This window comes from Silurus meridionalis, chromosome 7 (genome assembly GCF_014805685.1).
Source record: "Silurus meridionalis isolate SWU-2019-XX chromosome 7, ASM1480568v1, whole genome shotgun sequence".
Lineage (NCBI taxonomy): Eukaryota > Metazoa > Chordata > Actinopteri > Siluriformes > Siluridae > Silurus > Silurus meridionalis.
Window position 1 is genome coordinate 10,723,298 of NC_060890.1, and position 22,357 is coordinate 10,745,654.

At 39.5% G+C, this 22,357-nt stretch overlaps 3 protein-coding genes across 3 annotated transcripts in view; 1 reads left to right on the top strand and 2 right to left on the bottom strand.

Annotated features, from left to right (window-relative positions):
• The first annotated feature begins 2,737 nt into the window (after positions 1-2,737).
• Positions 2,738-5,491, top strand: bhlha15 (basic helix-loop-helix family, member a15). The gene is made up of 2 exons (XM_046854160.1): positions 2,738-2,974; positions 4,320-5,491. The coding sequence occupies exon 2, from the start codon at positions 4,350-4,352 to the stop codon at positions 4,866-4,868; it is 519 nt and encodes a 172-aa protein (XP_046710116.1). The 5' UTR covers positions 2,738-2,974; positions 4,320-4,349; the 3' UTR covers positions 4,869-5,491.
• Positions 5,233-19,482, bottom strand: tecpr1a (tectonin beta-propeller repeat containing 1a). Its single transcript, XM_046854159.1, has 25 exons — positions 19,270-19,482; positions 18,289-18,521; positions 18,027-18,209; positions 17,835-17,957; positions 17,621-17,743; positions 17,316-17,490; positions 17,081-17,181; positions 16,850-16,951; positions 15,759-15,907; positions 14,887-15,440; positions 14,151-14,296; positions 13,906-14,061; positions 13,574-13,723; positions 13,149-13,306; positions 10,975-11,102; positions 10,763-10,865; positions 10,588-10,684; positions 10,357-10,436; positions 10,200-10,256; positions 9,433-9,607; positions 9,133-9,268; positions 8,608-8,700; positions 8,347-8,453; positions 6,763-6,882; positions 5,233-6,659 (listed from the first exon to the last, which is right to left on the bottom strand). Exons 2-25 carry the CDS (start codon positions 18,511-18,513, stop codon positions 6,525-6,527), a joined length of 3,576 nt encoding a protein of 1,191 aa, XP_046710115.1. The 5' UTR covers positions 18,514-18,521; positions 19,270-19,482; the 3' UTR covers positions 5,233-6,524.
• Positions 19,483-21,404: 1,922 nt separating this feature from the next.
• baiap2l1a (BAR/IMD domain containing adaptor protein 2 like 1a) overlaps positions 21,405-22,357 on the bottom strand; it is a 23,840-nt gene continuing 22,887 nt past the window's right edge. Inside the window, exon 15 of the mRNA XM_046854049.1 lies at positions 21,405-22,308. Coding sequence (XP_046710005.1) covers positions 22,236-22,308 — 73 coding nt within the window. The 3' untranslated portion in view covers positions 21,405-22,235. The remainder of the gene's footprint in view (positions 22,309-22,357) is intronic.

Below are 22,357 nucleotides of genomic sequence, written 5' to 3' on the forward strand. Positions count from 1 at the left end.
AACCATATGTACATATAAATCTCAATCAACTCACTAAATGTAATCAGTTTTAGTAAAAAAAAAATTAAAGACAGCATAGTGAGCTCTATCAACCAATCTAACCAATGACCTAAAAGAAACACTCATGCATCTTTGACACATAGTTTTCCACCAAAATCTTTGCATAAAGAAAACAAAAATTTGAAAACAAATTATTCGATAGGTTTCTCATTTCTGGTTAGATATATGTATGCACTAGATATACTTTAGATATTTTTTAAATTTAATTGACACTCATTTTGCTACTTTTTTAGATCTGCACCTAGCATACTAAACATGTATATATGACTATATATTTACACCTCGATTTATAAGGTCTACTTGTCACATTAAGTTGTCTTATAATTTATTTCAGCAGATGTTTCTTATCATTTAACCATAACATATGCACAAGGTTTGTGCTGCTGTACAAAGTTTAAGATAATAATCTACAGCACATAGCCACTGGGCTTTTAAATATTTTAAGTAAGAGTGGTAACTGGACCATTCATTGGTGTTCAAGATAAAAACAGACAGACAGAGAGAAAGTGAAGAGAGAGAGAGAGAGAGAGAGAGAGAGAGAGAGAGAGAGAGAGAGAGAGAGAGAGATGCTTTAATGATTTTAGTTAATGCATTTCATGGTCATCCAGCTTAGGCCTGCTGACATAACAGGCCATTATTATTTTCCTCTCATTTGGGTACCTTCTAGCTCATGGAAAAAGTGACTTATCTGCCTCATCCACGATTTATGACGGTGCATGAGGCAGACGTTAATGCCTTGGTTCCTGGCTGATCTCTGGTCCACTGAGAGCACAAGAGGCGTAATGATGTCACAGGCAGTATGACATCAATAAGTGGCCAATGGAGCATCTGTTATCATCACTGGTCATAACAGTCCAGCAGATGTGAAGGGTTTGACTATATATGCACTCAGCAAAATGTTTTAATTCAGTGGTTGTATTTTTTATTTTAGTGTTGCCCATTATGACATGTTTTAATTCAAATTGTAATAAATAGTTTTAACAGTAAAGCATTAAACATGATTAAAAACCCATTTTGAAAAGTCTCTGAGTTTGCCGTACACTTTTATCTGCTTGCCTACACTTCACTCTTGGGTGAAAAGTACAGGTGTAAGGCACACTTGTAGGAAGGACCAGTATTTGGTTAGCTATTTTTAGACTTGCCCTTGAAGCCAGCCAGCTGTATGCTTTTGCTCATGACAGAGGCATTTAAACTTTAATTATGTGTTGTTTTCCTAATTGAGTTATTTAATCCTTGCTTGATGTGTTATCTTTGTGCTTAAGACAGAAATAGGTTGTACACAACATTTACTTTGCTTGCCAGACACCCTGGAAAGTAACAAATGAAGCTGTGCCAATGAGTAACTTGTTCACAAGAGATTATGAGGGGTACTTGAGACTTACTCCTGCAAGCAGAGCAGGTAACTCAAAAACACTTTAGTATTCACACACAAAAAAAATGCAGTTATGTAAAATCTTTGTTAGAGGATTGTGGAAGATTTGTGTTTGGTCTACAAGTGCATGTTCTGTATGTCTATACCTGCCGAATGCATTAATTGCTAATGGAACTACTGCTTTTGAGCTGCTGCTGCAGCACTGTATCAGGACCAGTGCCACCTTGAACAAACCGTGTTCTTGCATAACACATTTCCATAGTCTCAGCAGCTAGACTAGGTTAGATTAAAACAGCAGGCTAAGACTGGGAAGCCTTGGCACCCGTTTGTATGTTCAAACTGTGCACACCAAGGACATCTTTGCGTGTATGTGTGGTGTGTGTGTGTTCATGAGGAGGGGCAGGAGAACTCGACTGATAGCCCCTGAGAGCTCAGCAGGTGTGCACTACACATTTACCCCAGAAACATCCTTGAAATGGTCCCTTTGCTACACCTAATATTACACTCTTACTATTACAACCTTGTAAACACACTACAACTCAGCTACTAAGCAAAGCAAGTATAATGATCATCGTTATTTAAATTGCTTTGCTCTCGACTGAATTTCGAACAAAAGTATGGTTTCTTCTAACGTTATCCAGTATCTGTGCATGTTATATTGTGTGAACTGTACCTTTCCTTTAAATATAACTTCAAACAAACTATGTTTGATTTATAACATGTTTGATTTAGCAGTTGAAGTGTATTAACAGGGTGGATCACAAACATCCAGTCTGACAGGTTTAAGAAAAAAAGTAGTGCGTAAAAAGTTGTAAAAAGTAATAAGCCTCCCATTTTATGGGAAATTCAAAAGAACTGGGCAGACTTCATAATGGGGCAGAATTGTGGTAGATAAGACAGAATATACATATATATATATATATATATATATATATATATATATATATATATATATATATATATATATATATATATATATATATATATATATATATCCTTACAGATTATAAAATATATATAAAATAATAAAAAATAATAATAAAAACCTCACACACACACACACACACACACACACACACACACACCTTATAATTTTGCCAAGTGCCGCAAAACATTCAAATTTATAACCGTTTCCTTGCGCTTTTGCGACACATGCGCGCCCCCCATCCCCAGGGGCACTTCCCAAACCTCCCCTCAGTGAAACTAAAGTGGCAGCTGTGATACCTGTATAATCAAGCACTGGGGACTATTTTATTACACTATTTAAGTAAATAGTGTGCGGTTTTGGAAGGTTCCGCAGATCTCTGCTCTTATTGGTGGAAGCAGTGCTACGTGGACATAAGACAGAAACAGGTATCCGCGCATGTGACCGTTATCACTTCAGTCGATTTTGGGAAAGCGGTGAGCGCGACAGGAGGCTCAGCTCCCTGTGAAACGCTGATGAGGGTCTGATGAGCTGATGAAGGGTCTCTTTATTTAATCCCAGTCTGTCATTTATCTCTCAGTGACTTTTGCATCAGTTGTGAATAATTCAGCTTTACGGTAAGAGATCACTTTATTTCATCTAAATATCACTTTGTCAAATAAAATAAAAAAACGCTTATTCACAATGCAGTGACTGTATAACTGAATCTGAATTGCTAAAAACAATCTCCACACAGTTTTATAGTTTTTTCCCACCTGACTGAGAATAAGATGCTCCACAGCTTCTTAGGTACAATGGTTGAAATTGTCTGAACATGGAGCTGAGGGAGAACTTGGCCATGACCATGTCCTTTATCACACTAAAGAAATTGCAAGCACATTTCAAGCAAAATATCCGCCTTGAAATGTCCTACAGAATAATGTGTCCTGAATAACAAACTTTTAAAACAAGAACGAATAAACTGAAACCTTGTGAGGACTTCTCTCAGACTGTGTGCTGCTGAAGGCAATTTCCTTGAAATGTCAACATTACCACCGAACAGTAAAACAGTCTATGTACAACTTTAACAACTTAAATACTTTGTGTATTCCTGGTTTAGTCTTCTTAACTCTGCATTTTCTTGTTTCTGAGTTGGTACATCTTTCGTACCATGATTATTCATCCATGAGTGTTCTAGCTTTAAGCATACACTTAAAGAGATTTACATCAGTGATCCATTGGCCCAGGTTGTACTTTAAATTATGCTTTAAATGTATGCTAAATTCATGTGTCCAGCTAAAAAAATATATTCTAAAAGTATGAATGATGTTATTGCGACAAAGTACACTTAGGTCCTAAAAAAGTATGCTGCATTTACTAAACTGGCATCTTAGTGCAAAGCAAAAGTTTATCCCAGTTTTCTAGACCAAAATACATCACCGTTAATTGACACAACAGTTAACAATGTTAAAATGAGAATATGACGACATCCTGGATAAGTTTAATGTATACACACACACACACACACACACACACACACACACACACACACACACACACAGTCAGACACTGACCTACGACCACTCGACTTACGAAATTTCGGAGATACGACGGTCACCTCCGACGGAAAAGATTTTTTTTAAATAAATAAAAAATTTAAAAGTATACATATATACATTATATATATATGTATATTTATAAACAGTGCCTCTTTATGTCTGCATTGGAACACATCATAGAGTAGTCACTCTTCTCGACTTACAACCTGATGGACTTACAACCAGGTTTTTCGCTCCCTATCTACGTCGTAAGTTGGGGTATATGTATTTATATTAATATAATTCAGAAGTCATATGACCAGATACACACCACTTCTCATTGATGTTTTTGTGTGTCACATTTGTATTGCTGCAATGACCCAAAAAGCATATTTTCTCTCACTCCAACATTGTTAATCACAGAGATGTGTTTTTTTTACCTCAGGGCCTGCACGGTGGTGTGGGTGATTTAAACATGAAGTCTAAAGGAAAGAGTTCAAAGAGGAGACAGCACTCATGGGCTGAACAGGAGCATGCTGACCTGCAGCTGGATGTAGAGCCTGGCTCTAGTGAACATGAAGGCTCTGAGGCCTCTCTCCCACTGGGGGCATCGTGGCGGGAATCAGGCATCGAGGGCCGTGCGAGAACAAGGATGGCCACGCGCCGTCGCCGATGCCAACACAGCAGTGCCAAAGAGAGCAATGTGCGCAGGCTGGAGAGCAACGAGAGAGAGCGGCAGAGGATGCACAAACTGAACAATGCATTTCAAGCCCTGCGGGAAGCCATTCCACACGTCCGAATGGACAAAAAGCTCTCCAAGATTGAGACTCTCACACTGGCCAAGAACTACATCAAAGCCTTGACTACCATCATCCTGGGCATGTCTGGGACCTGCCTGTCTGACATGGAAACTAAGCAGCTCCTGGACAGTGAGGGCCACAACGATCTGTCCAAGTACCTGGATCATATCCGTAGCCTCAGCCACAGCAGCTAACACCAGTTTTGCCCACTGTAGCATCCAGACCACTGAAAAGTGTTAGACTGTACAGTTCTCCCTGTAAGAGACACAGTGATGCTAATGAAGAACTCTCGGACTAAAGAGTTGGGCTCTGAGATGCTTACATAGTAATCAAATTCCAATTTTGGTTTGAAAGATTATTTTGTCTTCAATGCTGAGCTTTTTCCAATCACAATGTGGCATGATGAGGCAGATATTCCCAAGTTCAAACATTTTACAAAGACCAAGTCATAAAAAAAGAACTGTACATTAGAGAGTATATGATGACAGGCATACAGAACTATGACCTTTTCCCACAATAATAGGGAATTACAGTGATGGAGAAGAAAACTTTAAAGAATAATTTGGAGTCACATTTATTGGAAGGGAACATGTCATGCATACATTAACACTGGGGAGTGTTTTAATATACCTAACAACTTCACGTATTTTATTACACCATAATTTTAGCTTTTAACAGTTCACCGTTCCATATATTTCCAGAGTTCAAAATCTTCAAAGCCCATCACATATTTCAGTAAGGAATGTAAACAGAAATATGGTGCAAACTGTACAAACCTTTTCTATTTATCGACATTTTACCAGCAACAGCATTCACATTATTGTTTTATTTTTTTTGTGTCTCTATATTTAATGATTTTATTTATTCCTATCCACACATAATGCCCTAAAACCATGCTCAAGAGAAAGCCATATTTTACCCACAGGCATAAAAGTCTCATCAAAATGACAATGATCATACTGTAGTACTGAACATGAAGAAAGAAAATAATTTATATTCTCCAAGATCTCATTTGTGCTGCCTTTAGAACAATACAGCTAGTTTAGTCCTCCGTCATTCATTGTGATAAAACATATCCTCTGAATTGTAAGAGCTTGGGTATTCCTGAGAAAAGAAAGAAAATTGTCGAAATGTTAATTATTGCACAAGTTTTGACACCACTACTGTGAGCTTACAGATAACAGCCAGCTGAATGTACAATGATTGTTTTTCATAGTAGCCAGCTGATACATCCTCTTTAAGCTTCTCAAGAACAGGATCTTACTCCGGTTTTAATGTTAAGTGCTTAGTAGGAAAAAGAATGCGTTGCCAGTAGTCAATAAACTTATGCTATAGGTCTGATCTCTATCACCTTTTTTCTCTTCAAAGATTCTTTCCATGCTGGTAAAACGGCCTTGTCTGTGCTTTGCTTGTGATGTCTTTACCTTGTCTACGCCAAGCTCTGAACACACTGTATTATTTGCTAATAAAATCAAATAAAGAAACAAAACAACAAAAAAAGCAACATAGACTAAACACATGTAACCACAGACAAATAAATAAATAAATAAATAAAATACAATTAAGACCTACTATACAAAACAACTGTAAAAAGTCTATGGTTAAACATTTTTAGAAATATTCTAACCAATGTGATGACTTGGGAACGCTTTCTTTTGGTATGAAGAAAGGATCCAATTAAGTGTGTCGATGCTGAGGGGTAAAGGCTTGAAAGAGAGTCAGAAGCTTTTGAGCATAAGTGTCGATTCCACCACACATTAACATTAAGGCTAGAAGGAAAAGGACGGGCTGCTACAGCAGGGCTACGGAGTACAAAAAGGGATGGAAAAGCAAATGGTTGCTAAATGGTGTTAACATCCCACTGTGTTGCCGTTCATTTCTGGCGTCTGCACGCCGCTGCTGTTCCTGCGGTCAGTCAGTGATGGCATGCGGATACGTGGTGCCTCCAAAGCATTGCCTCTCACTGTAATATGGTCCCAACCACCCTGTTGGGGACAGGAAGTTTGTAGTTTTCAGGCTCAATTTGCTAAACAATCGTACAATGAAGCACTGCACTACAGGCTTAAGATCACTTAAAGACACACCCACCCCGATGCCGTAATCCCACGACTGTCCTTTAGGCTCCAGTGGCTGAACCCCCAGCCTGCGGCAAACAGTACCACAGCTCAGACTGTGGCTGCCCTGCACCTTATCAGCAATGATCCACACCTGAAAACAGCAATGCTGGATTACGAGTGCTCAAAAAACATGATATCCAAATGGTTAATCCACTGTAATTCTATGTTTGAATTTATTGCTGCAAGTTGCAAGTCACTGTACTAGGAAGCTGCTAAAGCCTTTCTACATTTACCAGTGACTGAATCTTGGATCACGTGCACTCTTGAGACTTCTCTCCCAGTGGTATTCACTACATTGTGCTTCTCCATATACTTTTGCATAAAGTGTCGCTGGACACATTAACATTTAGTCACCAGTAGGGGTGTCTTCGACTAAGGGGGGTTGAGGGGGGACGGGTCATTAGAGGTTTTGTTGTGCTTCAAGTACAGCGTGACAAAACAATGAATTTATAGAATTAAATTAGAACAGAATATACCAGGCATTGTTTATTATTTAAATCCCTGATACTAGATACTTCTCTGTCATGCACCGATCATGGAAACTAAAACTTACGGGGTGGTTGGATTTATTCTCGCACGTTAAAAATATTTATTAAATGCTTTTTTTTTTTTTTTTAACATTTTAAAAACACTATCTTAATAGTGTTCTAATGTTCTATGTAAAATCGTGACATTGAGCACCACCATGTAAACAAAATCTTTGTTTCATAACACCTCCTCCCCTCCTAGGCTCCTCCTATCAAAGCATCTAATCTTAAACTATTCGGGGTCACCCCTGGTCACCTGTGGTTGCTCATGTTGCCAGAAGTTGCCAGCTGTCTATAAAAATACATGATTTCGATTGCTTCGCAGCTACGGGTCACTGTATGTGTGAACGCAGCTTAAAATAGTAGTTTCTAAAGATCAGTACTATACATTTATACCACAATACGGCTGTTGAGTTCTTGATTGTGTAGGGGTGGTTCTGTAGCTGTGACAGTAGTTCTGACTAATTCAAAATAATTGTTTGAATAAAATGAAGGGAAAAGTCTTCAAGCTTGCATATTAGCATTGAACTGGTCAGCAATGTGTTACTACTGTATTATCTATGGTATAGCACAGCTGTACAGCAGCAGCCAAGCAACATATATGAACATGTGGCCATACTGTACTGACGTCAGGAACTTCCCTATTTTGATTAAACAATGACTCTAGTAGCACCTGACCATAAGATTCCTTTGTATTTTTTGAACGTCCCATTCCACATTTAGTCCCCATTTACTGTTATAACTTCCACTTTTCTGAAAACATGTTTGACTAAATAAGTGTGGTTGTGGAGGGTTATCTTCATTCAGCCACAAAGGCATTATTAAAGTCAGTCGGCGTTAAAAAAACATATCTTTGTGCACAGGATCGATCTCATACTGGGAAAATTAATGCTACTGCATCCAAAGACATGCTACATACTTGTGCGCCTCCAACTTTGTAGTATCAGTACGGGGAAGAAAAACATATGGCTGAAAATATCAGGTAACGCAACAATTTTGTCCATATAGTGTATGTGGTTTCTACATACCTGGTCAAGTGGCCCCACAGACACTTTGCGCACATTATTTGAGATGTGATCCCATGATGAACCCTGAGGGTAGCTGGGCGTCACACCATGCCGATACCACAAGTTTCCTGCAGAGACAGAACCACTCTTCATTATTACAGAAAATGACACAATATTAACCCATGGCTTGCTGTCATATCATGCGTAATATGTCCAGCTTCGTTACAAATACACGTGTGACAAATAGGAAAGATTCTGAGTCACAGCTAATGGTGATATTACCATTTTCATCTACTGCACAGACTGATGTCCTGCCCACCGACAGCTGTTTGAGTTTTTGTGTAGCTGGAGAGGGTATATGGTACCAGCAGTCTCCTGCAGAAAGAGAAAAAGTTTATGCACAACAGTTTGCCAGTAGATCCTCCTCTGAATAGATATTTTTTAAATTTGAATTGCTCGAAAGTCAAAAACGCACATCACCGAATGTTATATAAAAAAATAAAGAAATGCATTATGATTTTTTTTTTTTTTTTTAAGTATTGGGTGCTGAAACCAGAACCAAATCATCTTTCAGTTAAGACATTCAGCCTTTCACGGATGAACTAGTTCTTTTCTATAATCTTTTATCTGATGTCCCTTATAGAAACTGTGGAACATTTCCACATGGCTGACAGTTTCACTTTTGATCTGCTTCTCAAACCGTTTGCATGCATCTGTGCTGAGTGGAACAAACGTGCGAAGGAAGCAAAATCGCAACAAAGGCATTTGATAAGAGAAACAATGGCTTATAAGAATAAATTGTGTGACCTGCAGGGTTTTGAGAAGACACAGCTCCTCTGTAGAATGCCGAGCCATCTTTGGCAATAGCCCACACCTGATACACCCCTCCAATGGAGATAGACTTAAAAGGCTGGTCCGTTCCTACATGGAGCCATGATGTTCCCTAAAAACCCATTAAATATGACACAAAACAAGTATTCATTCAGGCTGTGGACATTTTGTAACCATAATTGTATGCTAATTAAAAAATATTATTAAAAAAGAATATTGGATTTTAGAACAATGAAGTAAAAATGTGTGATTAAGTGTTAATAAGTGATATCATACAGCAGGTGTGAGTGAAGAGACCCCTAAACGACAAAGCACATCTCCCTTGTTGCTAATGGCCCACAAAGGCACCTGCTCCACTGCGGTTTTCGGGCCAGACGGCATAATTGTAACATCACTTAGGGGAATGGGTGGGACTTCCTGCCATGGCCCTGTTGTAGTGAGTTTACACTTCCTATACAAAAAAAAAAAAAAAAAAACAACAGAAAAAGACCTGGATTGCTCAACTGATTGTCTAGTCATCACAAGGTTATCACAACCCATGAACCAGACTCAGATGGCCACACTTTCTAGATGCCCATTGCTTCACTAATGAGAAAGACACAGTTAAGAATCTCCTCCAAGCGTGTTTAGCTGCATTATGACAATGCATGTGTAGCAGTTTTAAATATGCAGCAGATGGACATATTAATTAACTCTCACCATCAACAAAATAGTTCCTGCTGGGCCCTAATGGCCAAGAATCGGTGATGAAAAAATGGTGGCATAAGTGGTTAAAAACAAATTCAGGGTCATCATCTATTGTGTGTATTGTATACTGCTAAATACACTCCTAAATATACTCCTAAAATGAATGCATGTAATAAATGAATTGTTTTAACTTAAATAAATCATGACCTACAGTATATATTACAAAATTATATCTAGATTAGGAATAGAGGAGATAATATTTTTTAATAGTTGGGTCATGATATAAGGACTAATTATTTTTTTATTCAACACACACATATATGCAAACACTCACAAAAACTGGAAGCTAACAATACCTGGCCCAACGTCTGCGACGGACAAAGTCCTTTAAGGTTTTATGACTGTGGTATGACCTAACAAAACAAACAATGTTATTAGCAAGAGCAGCGTGTGCGAATTTCGAGATCACATTACATTGCACAGATGTAATTTAATGAATATTTGCAAGCGTACGCTGGAAAATCTGCTGCATACTGCCAGCCCTCTTTGTCTGTTCCTCCAGTTACACCATAGTCGATGACCCAGTCTGACACCTGCCAAACAAACAGACATGCTACTAAGACCTTTACCTCTCATTATAATAAGACAAAGAATTACCAAAAGCTTTTTTAAACAAATACTATAAACAGATGTTATTTGAATAGGATTATAGGAAACTGATGGCTATTGAGTAGCATCCCACACCCATGTCCAATGAGGAGAGGGGGGTTTAGTGTTGGCCTTGGTACACTCTTGGAGGCCTGAAGCATCACTCCACATGTAGCGATCAGTAGGGAGCCCCCTGCAGGACATACACAAGAAGTACAGTGAGTATATTCCAAATTTTTTAATCACCAAATGTGCAGGGTTTGACATTTACTTGTTTGTGTAGCCAGTCACAGGATTCCAGCGCTGGTTCTCATAAATATACACACTCTTTACATCGGTCTGTGTGTAGATGTTGTCTGTGCTGCTAGCAAGGCCTGGACATGAAAGAAAATGTTAGTTAAATGAACAGATGATATGTCTGCAGTTTATGGATGTACCACATATATATTGTAAACAAAAGAATAATTTAAAATGGTTGTTTACCCTGAAAGAAGCCTCCCCCATAGCCGCCCGTGTATGCCCATGCTGTGTGGTCATAGCCGATTCCCCACACCACTCCTAGACTGTTACACTCCACAATTCTCAGGTGTCCTCCAACTTGGCGCCAGAACCTGCCCATTAATGAAACACTCTTAGTCTTTGAAACAATAAATACTGTAATTTTGCCAAACCATGAACAACAAAAAATAATACCTTAACCAATAATGAGTGATATATGAAGCTTAAACATTATTTTAATGTTTAAAATGCTCTCTGAAGTAACCTTGAAACTATCTAGCCAATAGGGATGCAAAAGCCAGTGCACTCGTCACAAGTCTCTCTGGTCCCAAGCCCAGATAAATGGGGAGGGTTGTGTTAGAAAGGGCATCCAGTTAAAAATTGACCAAATCAAATATGCGGATCACAAACAAAAATTTCATACTGGATCGGTTGAGGCACGGGTTACCAAAGACCGCTAAAAGGTATTGATAGCCAACAGAGTACCAGTGGAAATTGGGCTACTGTTGGCTGAAGAGGAGAAGGAAGAAAGACGTCTACAGAGACAGCAGGGAAAGGAGAAGTGGAGGAGAGTGGAGGTTTGGGTTGGTACTTTAAATGTTGGTACTATGACTGGTAAAGGGAGAGAGGTAGCTGATATGATGGAGAGGGGAAAAGTAGATATGGTGTGTGTTCTGGAGACCAAGTGGAAAAGGAAGAGTAAGGCCAGGGACATTGGAGGAGGGTTTAAACTGTTCTATCATGGTGTGGATGGAAAGAGAAATGGTATAGGGGTGATCCTGCAGGAACAATACATTAAGAGTGTAGTGAAGGTGAAGAGAGTTTCTGACAGGGTAATGAACATGAAGCTGGAAGTTGAAGGGGTGATCATAAATGTCATCAGTGCTTATGTGCCACAAGTTGGTTGTGAGATGGAAGAGAAGGAAAAATTCTGGAGTGAGTAGATGAAGTGGTCCTAGGAATGAACGATTGGTGTATACTTCAAAGGCCATGCTGGTGAAGGGAACAGAGGTGATGAGGAGGTGATGGAGAGGAGTGTGGAAGGGCAGATGGAATGTGGAAGGGCAGATGGTGGTAGGTTTTGCGAAAAGGATGGAAATGGCAGTTGTAAATACATATTTTAGGAAGAAGGAGAAGCTTAGGGTGATGTATAAGAGTGGAGGATGGTGCACACAGGTGGATTACATTTTATGCAGGAGCATAAATCACACCATGAAGTTATGGGAAAGAGAAGTGGAAGCCAGGCTAGGAGAAGAGGTGAATATCTGTGAGCAACAGTATGATTTCATGCTGCAAAAGAGCACAACAGACAAAATATTTACTTTGAGGATGTTGATGGAGAAGTATAGAGAAGGTCAGAAAAAGTTTCATTGTGTGTTTGTGGATTTAGAGAAAGCGTACAACAGGGTGCCGAGAGAGGAGTTATGGTATTGTATGAGGAAGTCAAGTGTGGCAGAGAAGTATGTGAGGGTGGTGCAGGACATGTATGAGGACAGTGTGACAGCAATGAAGTGTGCAATAGGAACTACAGACTGTTTCAAGGTGGAGAATGGACTGCATCAAGGATCAGCTCTGAGCCCTTTGCTGTTTCCAGTGGTTTAATTGAAGGTGTAATTAAAATGGTTTGGACATGTGCAAAGGAGGGACATGGAGTATGAAGAATGCTGAGGATGGCAGGAGAAAAATGGAAAGGTCAAGGAGGAGGTTTATGGGTGTGGTTAGGGAAGACATGCAGGTAGTTGGTTTGAAAGGGGTAAATGTAGAGGACAGGGTGGTATGGAGGCAGATGATCCGCTGTGGCGACCCCTGATGGGAGCAGCCAAAAGAGAAGTAACTTTGAAACCCTAGAACCAACTAAACTATATTATTCTGGACTGTGGATATTTGGGGTTCTTCTTCTGTCTTCCTCTTATTTTACTAAGAATGGTAAAATGTTCTTCCTGGGAAGTTACAAAAAATGCTTTCAATAAAAATGCATGCATGCACAAATTATTACTAGAATTATAAAGGATGGCAATAATTTAGCATTTACTCTGTGTATAACTGTTATAATAAATTATAATTTTTATTCCCTATTCAAGGAATTATTCAAGAACAATTGTTCAAGCCTTATTCAAGAACATTGATCATGCAGTCCAGTGGACAGAGAATCGGCTCACATTTGGTCACAGGGTGTAGGATAAGGAGAGGCCTCCAACCCTGGTGTGGGTTCACTGACAAAAATGTCTCCTTTGCAGGTAGTAGACCAGATGGCTTGTTTGGAAGGTGGACCCTGGATGCCACGGGAATCACAGCAGGACATGTTGAGCAAGGCCAGCTAAGTGGAAACATAAATGTCACTCAAAACGCAGCCACAGATAAAGCACATTAACACAATCTACTACCTATTATAGAATGCCTCCCTCAAACATCATTAAACAAGAAGCCATGTCAGGGTTAATTCAAGGTTTCACAACTGTATCTCTTTGAAAATGTGTAAAACTTAACATTTACCAACTATCGTATTCCTACCTCACTCACTCATTACACTAATAATATTGTGTTCAATTGCATTTACTGTTTTGTAAGCACAGGCTTTCCTTACCCAGTCGTACATCTCCAGCTCAGTTGCAGCCGCAAGGCGAATAGGCCATCTCTGCTTAGTCCTTTCCGGTGTGTAGATGGCAAATGTGTGCTTTGAGTCATTCAGCACGTGCACTAGGATGGTGACTTCGTTAATAAATGCATGTAGGTACTAGAAGAGGAGGTAAGAAACAGGACACTTGTTCTGAACTGTTGTTGTGCATTGCTATATTATAGAGTAGGCTACTTGTGCAGTGGATATTGGTATTGAACTAAAAATCTCTGCCAGCCTGTGGAGATGACCATTAATGCATGTTCTATTTAATTTTATTATAATATTTGTGAGGAAATCACCTTCTTTTCATCATTAAAGGTGTAGTATATGAACAGGATGCCATCCTTGTTGCCCTCAGCTCCTGAGAATAGCTCCAGCGCAAACTGCACATCCAGCCACTTATGAGGCTTCCAGTCCCTCCACCACTGCATGGATCCCTTTTTCACCCAAACAGACTGAAAGAAACGAAAGAGAAAATTGCAAAACTGAAAGAAATACAAGACACATTCAGCTTTTAGCTTCACTAATTCACATAGAGCAGCACCTGCTCTATGGCCTGTTCATAATGTCTGAAGTTTTCCATCTCTCTCTTGGACCTCTCGCTCAGCTGTTCAAAGATCTGCTTGCGCCAGGCTGCGGTCTGCGCCGGTGTGATGGAGAGCGTCATGGCCTGCACAGAGGAGGCCAGACCTGTATAGAGAGAATGTACATCTCTGGTAAACTTTCATAAACACCTAAATTTAAAAAGAAATTCTATATAATGATTGTTTTCTTTGCAGCAACTCTACATAATAAAGCCTATACAGGTATATATTTTGTGGGAAAACTTATGACTTAAGAACAAGGAAACATTGTAGTAGTTATAAATAATATGCGTTCAAAATAATAAGACAGGAACACAAAGATGTTAAGCAACTTTAACTGCAGAATAAGAGCCTCTTACTGGATGACTGAGAGTTGTGTGCTATATAGACACGTCACTTAATCTCCAAGAGGAAGGTATTATTTGTCCCATGATACAACATTAGAAGATATCCAATGTCAAAATACAGGGTGTCAAAACTTATAATCACTGGGCTGTTACTGCTCCAACTGGCACTAATTTACATTAGCATGCAGTTAATGGCCTTGCCCATGTTTAAGGACTCAACAGTGACATTTTGGTGGCCTTGGGCTTGAAATTCACAACTTACTTTATTGATCAGTAGTCTGAAGTTTGAACTGCTTACATATAAAACAAATACTGTTAAGGCTAAAAATATCTAAGACGAGAAGCTGACCTGTAGAGTTGAACCAAGAGATTTGGGTGTGGGAGCCAATAAAGCAGCCTCCACCACTAACCCAGGCCCACAGGGGGCGATCATCAGGTCCGTATGGATCCTCAATGCCCAGATTGTAGGTGGCTACAGATGACAGGCTGCTGGTTTCAGCAGCATCCCCACCACTTCCCACGGTCAGGTGTGTCTGAGCCTCCTCCAGGTCCACGTTGCTCCATTGGGGATCCAGCTGTCCTAATTGGCTAGAAGAAGGCAGCACATCCGTGGCAGCATTGTCCTTCCCATCTGTATCTCCCTCTGCACACTCCTCCTCAGGAATAGACGTAGCCTGTGTGAGTGTGCGCTGCCCAATTTGACCTTCACGATCAGACACCAGCTCTGAGATGAAACTGTCGCTGGTCACTTTGGGGATTCGTTTTTTAGTAGCCTGATCACCCTCAGTGCAGGGCGTCACTACTTCTGCTGCTGCTGCTGCTTTCTCTGTTTCAGAGTCCACATCACTCAGGACGGAGGCCTGAGCCTGCAGGCGCACCTCACCCCCAAAAAAACACCCAGCACTGCAAAAATACATTTAACATTTTTTGTTTCAATATTTCCACAAGACAACTGACAATATCATCAATGCTAGTCCATTACACACACACACACACACACACACACACACACACACACACACACACTAGCAGCACACAAAGACACTTCAAAGAGTCATTATCAGACAACACAGACAACACCAGCTGGTGTCCAGGGTTGTTGATTATTCATGTTGTATTTTGAAGGCCAGCCAATGAGAGCCACTACTAACACAAAGCGTGAGGACAGCTCCCCCAAGCTTTCGCCACTGGAATAACACCAGTCTGATGTCCTTCACTCACCTCTGCAGGCTACTAGCACTAGCGCTGGAGTGAGAGCGCTCAGTGTCTCTGGGCATAGACAGAGGCTTCCAGGCTTTCCCACTCAGCTCACTGACAGTCACACCCTGGCGGAAATGCACCACCCGGTCCTCACAGCTAATACCCCAAACCTGCAACATGATCAGAAACATGTCATTGCCACCACATAAATACTGCACTGCTGCTCTTTGGTGCTTATAAGGTGATCAGAGGTTCTGATTTATATTATAACGAAAAGACAGGCACAATTAAAGTAATTACACCCTGCAAGCTGAATGGGCCAAAAAGGAACATTACAGAAATAAATAATGCTGAAATATGCTTTTAAGTGTTTCATATACAGATGGTCCCTGAGTTACGATGGAGATATCACACAATCATATCTTGAAAATATGGTAAGTTGAGACATGACCCAGCCTACTCAGGGGTCCTAAAGAATGGTGATCAGTATGAGGTAGTATACTGTAATTTATTAATAATATTAAAAATTGCAGCATATAATTTAGCAAACGAGAGCAATTTACACTTCATAATGTATAAACTTTATAGTATATATACACATGTGGCAAGGGGAACTTGCACGAGCGCCGGTTCTGGAGTGTAGGGCACAGCCGGACGCACTCTTTTTTAGGGTGACACGGATAAAAAGAAGAGAGACAAGCTAAACTTGGGCACTGAAACACCAAAAACACAGAAAAATAAAAAGGGGACTAAGACCAAGATAATTAAACTCTGTCGAATTTTGGTGAGAGTAATGCATCTCACAAGGCGGAAGATGAAGTATAGTCAAAAAAATAATTTTGTGCGAAATTGTTCATATTTTTACAATTTCTTCGTATTGCATTTATCATTGTACGGTCGAAATATTTTAAATCGAACCATCGTAACTTAAGGACTTCCTGTATAGAGAGCATCTAAAATAAAATAAAACAAATAAAATGCATTTCTTTTAAATAAACAAAAGCAAATTTAATATTTTTGATTCATGTATACTCAATTTTAATTATGATACATTTTTTTATAAACAGATATTCACAAAAATATGCATTAAAAGTTTTCGTCTAATATCTAACCTGGTCATTGAGGCCCACATTAATCATCACCATCTCCCCAACCATCCCGATCCAGCCAGAGCCACACGGATTGTGGGAATTCACACCACGCCTAAACCAGACCTATTAGAAAATGGCAATAATCAACAATGTTACATGTTGACAGCTGTAAGAAATGCAAGTTATAACAAGTGAATGAACAAAGCAGAAAGGGCTGTACACCCAGTGACTCATCTCCGATTCTTCACGTACTTTACGATCTTTTGTCACAGCCCACACCACATTGACGCCAACTGCGACATGTATCGCTCCAAATTCCGGGCTCGGTGATTCTACTACTACCCATGTGGTGCCTAATGATGCAGAAATATTTTTATATACAAATATGGCAAAAATACAAAAAACTATACATTTATAACAGATGTCACTGTGTTCAAAATAGTCATATTAAACTGTATTAAATGTATGGTTGTACATATTAACTTGCCTGTAGGGCAGTCTCTACTAATGCCTTCTCTGACCAGGAACTGTCCCTCCCACAGCACCCCCCATAGAAGGTCCGCCGGCCCACAACTAATCTGCACCACCTCGCCTGGAGTCTGCACTTCTTCCCACACTGTGCCTTCAGGGTTAAAGTGGTTGATGCCATCCCGGAACCACACCTACACCAATACACAGTGACAGTGCACATAAGGCAAATTCATTGTATTGAATTAGACTTATTTCATATAATTAGATTTTTATTTTTTTTTTTAACAAAAAATGCCTCATTATAAAAGTGTAAATACAGACCCTCCCCTGCAGAGAGACAGCCCAAAGAGAAATGCGTCCTCTGGGCTCCTCTGTGATATCCCAACCACCGCAGCTTATATCATTGAATGGGTCTGGCAGGGATCCCATCTGCTCTGAAGGGATCTGGTAAAAAAAAAAAAGCAAGCCATAACGTCTGACAATCCAAATAAATGTGCAAACATTAAATCAAGGAATAAGTCTTAGTTACACACACCTTAGCCCAGGTGTCTTGTGACTTGTACCTCCTGTAGCGTACCCATTGGCGGCGGCGTACGCACGAGTTCCACTTCTTGTCTTTAGTGTAAGTGGCCGGAAAATCAATAGCATATGTCCAACCCTGCAAATGTGCAATAAATAAGGCTACAGCTACAAGAGCATCAGCAGCTGATTGTGCACGTTCACTTACTTCTTTCTCCGTGGGCTCTCCTCCAAAATTCTCATCCACGTACCAGTCAGTCTCCCACTCCCAGTTCTCCGACAGAGGCTGGAAGCTGTCCAGTGGCTGATGCTGCAGCCCTGTCACATCACTCCACTGCCAGCGGTCACTCGGTAACAAGCGGTCTGAGAAACCGTCCACCGGGTTCCAGCGCTGCCACACACACCTCAAACAAATCAGATGACTTCCTGTGCACTCACTATACATAGTGTTTGTGCTGGTTGAGGGTTACCTGATTTTCATAGGTCTCCTCGCGGACGCGGATTGGCACCTCGCTGGCGTGGACGCACAGGTAGATGTTGTGATCACAGGCAATGCCCCAGCAACACTGGAGCGCAGCTGTGACTCGTTTGAACTCCAGCTGGGCATCGCGGCACTGTTCCCACTGCTGACCTGCTGTCGAAAGGCTATAAACCCTCCCATACACATCTACAGCCCAAAGGAGGGTGCTCGGCATGGTGCACCCTGTAGCACATATACACATCCAGCAAATTAGCACCACTTCCTGACTGGAGATGTTGAACTGTTACTGGCCATAATGGCTCGTTTGGCATCGGTTTAAATGTATGCCATTGATTTATAACGTAATTCTTCATTTCACCTATTTCACACCTTTTTCACTAACTATTTGGTTTCTCTTAACCGCCAAAGAACATCTGACAAAATCTATTTAAATTTTATTGGATGAAAGTTGCTTCTCAGACCCCCAGGTTATTAGCCTCTAAAAGTCATGACTGCCTCTGATCAAGCCACCCAAAGTCCAATCAATGAACCCTGAACAAAAAACAAGCCTCAGATCAGCTGATATGCAAATGGCATAAACAAACAAAAGATCTGATGGTCGAAATTAACATTCGGGAAAGCAATTCTAACCCTGACTTTCATTACATAAGCTCGTACGTGGTTTGTTTCTGTTTTGAAGCACTGGTAATACTGTGTATTGATCTCTGTGACAAGGGAGACCGTGATGAGGAAATGCAAGACAACAATGATCGTGAAATAATCATGAAATGTCAGTGTTTATACGGACTCAATGGCAAGACCTTATGTGAGACAATGCAACCATCCTGGAAATCACAATGCACTAGGGAAGAGGCTAAGCAAGGATATAGCAAAACAAGATTGTAGCGAAGCGGATATTTAAAAAAAAAAAAAAAAAAGTCTTGTCCAGTTACAGCACTTTCAGTTGCAACACTGTTCTTATCTCACTTACCTCGATGTTATCGGACATAAGGCTTATCCGCTGGGATTATAAACAGATCACTTAAAGCAACTGAATGAATGTAAACTGCTCCCAATTCACCAGCTATTTCCCACCTCTCACCACTAATCCCAAACCAGGAAGTAGTCAAATGTGTTTGACAGCGGCTGAATCTTAAATTGATCACTTCCCAATACATAGTGCACTAGACAGCGCGTAGAAAATGTTCATTTAATGCCATAGGAAGTGCACTCATGCAGGGTTTAGGGAGCCACTTGGATCAGCTATGTTTTGAACCTGCTGTAGGCGGTAGAGGGCCGTTGCTACCAGTGAATTGCATAATTCAGCCAGCAGATGGCGCTAAAACATTACACGGTCATAAAACACTCGATAGTCAGATCAGGAGATTGCACAGAGGTGTTTCATTCAACTATTATTACTGTATTTCTAAATTCCTGGATTCTGTAACAAAATTGTATGATATATTTAAGCTTTACAGATGTTCCTGAACATTCTAGGCTAAGACTAAGTTAATGCTTATACTGATGTGTGATGATAGTAGTATGTGACGTCGATAAAATATCACTTATTTTATATAAATTATATATATATATATATATATATATATATATATATATATATACACACACACACACACACACACACACACATATACATGTTTGTTTTCTGCAGTTGATAGTTCTCTACCATTAATACATTCATCAAAATACTTTTATCTGTATGTATGTATGCATGCATTTCTATGTTTGAAGAATGATATTCATTCCTCCACTAAAACGTAGAATCCATGCCATGTAATGAAGCTTTTCAAGAGACAGAATACCTAACTAATAAAACTTGCAGGCATGTAAATAAGTATTTAGACAGTGACTGTATTTAGACAGTATATGTGTCTCAATTTTGGATTAATAAAATGGATTAATAAAGATTTGATTGAATTATAGACCGTCAGCTTTAATTCCTTAATTTTAAACAAAACATTGCATTAGTAGTTTTGGTATTACAGCATTTTTTTTTTCTTTAAACGTTTTTGACGAGCTCTAAATTTAACACATGACTCCCAAGTAGTTTATGGGCAGGTTTGGTCTGTTTCATTATGCCGTCCAAGAAGCTGTTGATGCAAGTAAAGGCGGCCATCTTTAAACTGGATAAGCAAATCGGATGTTTTAGAGATAGCTGAAACATCACAAGTGCATTCTTGAATAGAAGGAATGAACTGGTAAACTTAAGAAATACCACTGGAAAACAACAAAATTAAATGATTTTGAAATTCTTTCTTTGGTGAGGAAAACCCCATATAGCTTAGAGATATGTACATCATTGTTAAAATCTAAGATCAAGAGATGCACTCATGAATGTAAACAGAGAGGTATTAGCCGAAAAAGCAAATCACTGGTAAAAGCACTCGAGAAGGGCCAGATTAAACTGCTAGAATACATTTAAAAAGCCTGATCAGTTCTGGATCTGGAAGAATCTTTGATCAAATGAAACCAATTTTAACTTGTCAGGATGAGAATATGGAGAATGTGGACACAAAACAATAGTCAGACAGGGTGGAGTCAACATAATGGGCATGAATAGACATGTATGGACAAAGACAAACCTTTAAGTAAAAGAAGTGAAGTCATTCACCTGACCTCAACCCAATTGAGCATAATTTTTACATAATGAAGACAAAATTGAAGGCAGGGCAAAAAAAACCTAGCAACTGATAGTCACTGCAGTAAAGACCTGACAAAACATCATGAGAGAAAATATGATGTCGTCTATGGGCCCCAGACTTCATACATTCAAGTGTATTAGTAGTGTGTGTGTATATAGAATAGGGTTTTTAATTACTTTTGAGCTTGAGAAAACTGGGGAATAGGTTTAAAAGAAGGCTACAGTTCCAAATGTTTAATGCAAAATCTTTGTTAAACCACTTGAACATCTGAAAATGTATACTTAACTCTTAAATATTTTATTTCAAATCCAATGTGGTGGTGCACAGAGAAAAATTGCTGCTCAAAAACTTGACCGAAGTGAGACCAAAGAGATCTTCAGCATCATCATGCATAAGTTCTGTCATAAAATGGCTTTGTGCAACATGACCCCTGCACACAAATTAAAGTTGAGAAGTAGCCATATGAAAACCTATATCTTTTATTTCAGTGCTGTTTGACAGAAAATAGCACAATTAATCAATGATACAATACAGTAAAAAAGGTATCCCATATATTAAAACAGGAGTAAAATAAATCTAACGGCAATGATTAGACACGTCCCTAAATAAACAACATTTTGTTACATTAAGAATAAGAATAAACATTAAAATAACTAGGCATCAAAGACGGAATCCATTTTTACAGTGTATACTGAGATATGCTGTTATTTTCCTGGCACACAGACACCACCAGGAAAGATTTTCTTTAAAACTGGGAGAAATAAACCACCATGTTACATAAATGTGCTTTTATAGTTACCTCGTTCCAGCATGAAAACAGAACATACTACGATATATTTTTTTTATACAACACAAATTTAAGAGGAACAGATTTTACCGCCTATCATACAGAATATTGTATATTTCATCTAGCATTCTACATAAATCCTGATTTCTGCAGTTTACATATTCAAACTTGATCTTGATCAAGCAGTGGCTTCTAACAAATAAGGCTAGACAGGTAAACTAAGAACTGTCACGGTTTAACAGCTACAAAGACCAATATGGTCAAACAATGTGTTAGCATGAATGAACATAAGAAAACACTTTTGGTTGTTGTACAAAGGAATTGAGTTGAACCTATATAACTGTAAAACCAACTCATCATTAATTAAAATCCATGCAGTTACACTTCAACTTGGGCTTAAACTTTAACATCGAAAACATTCATGATCAAGCCCTTTCAATTTCAAAATGAAAACTAACTAAAGGAAAATGAAGCCCAAATCGGCATCAAGGCTCATGATGAACGGCGTTAGACGACTGGCGCTGATCTGTCGTTTGTAACTGTGGGCCGCAGCCTGACTGTGGCAAAGGGATTCCCACCTCTGAAAAGGAAGAGATATCAGTCACGTAGCAAGAGGAAACTAAAAGTAG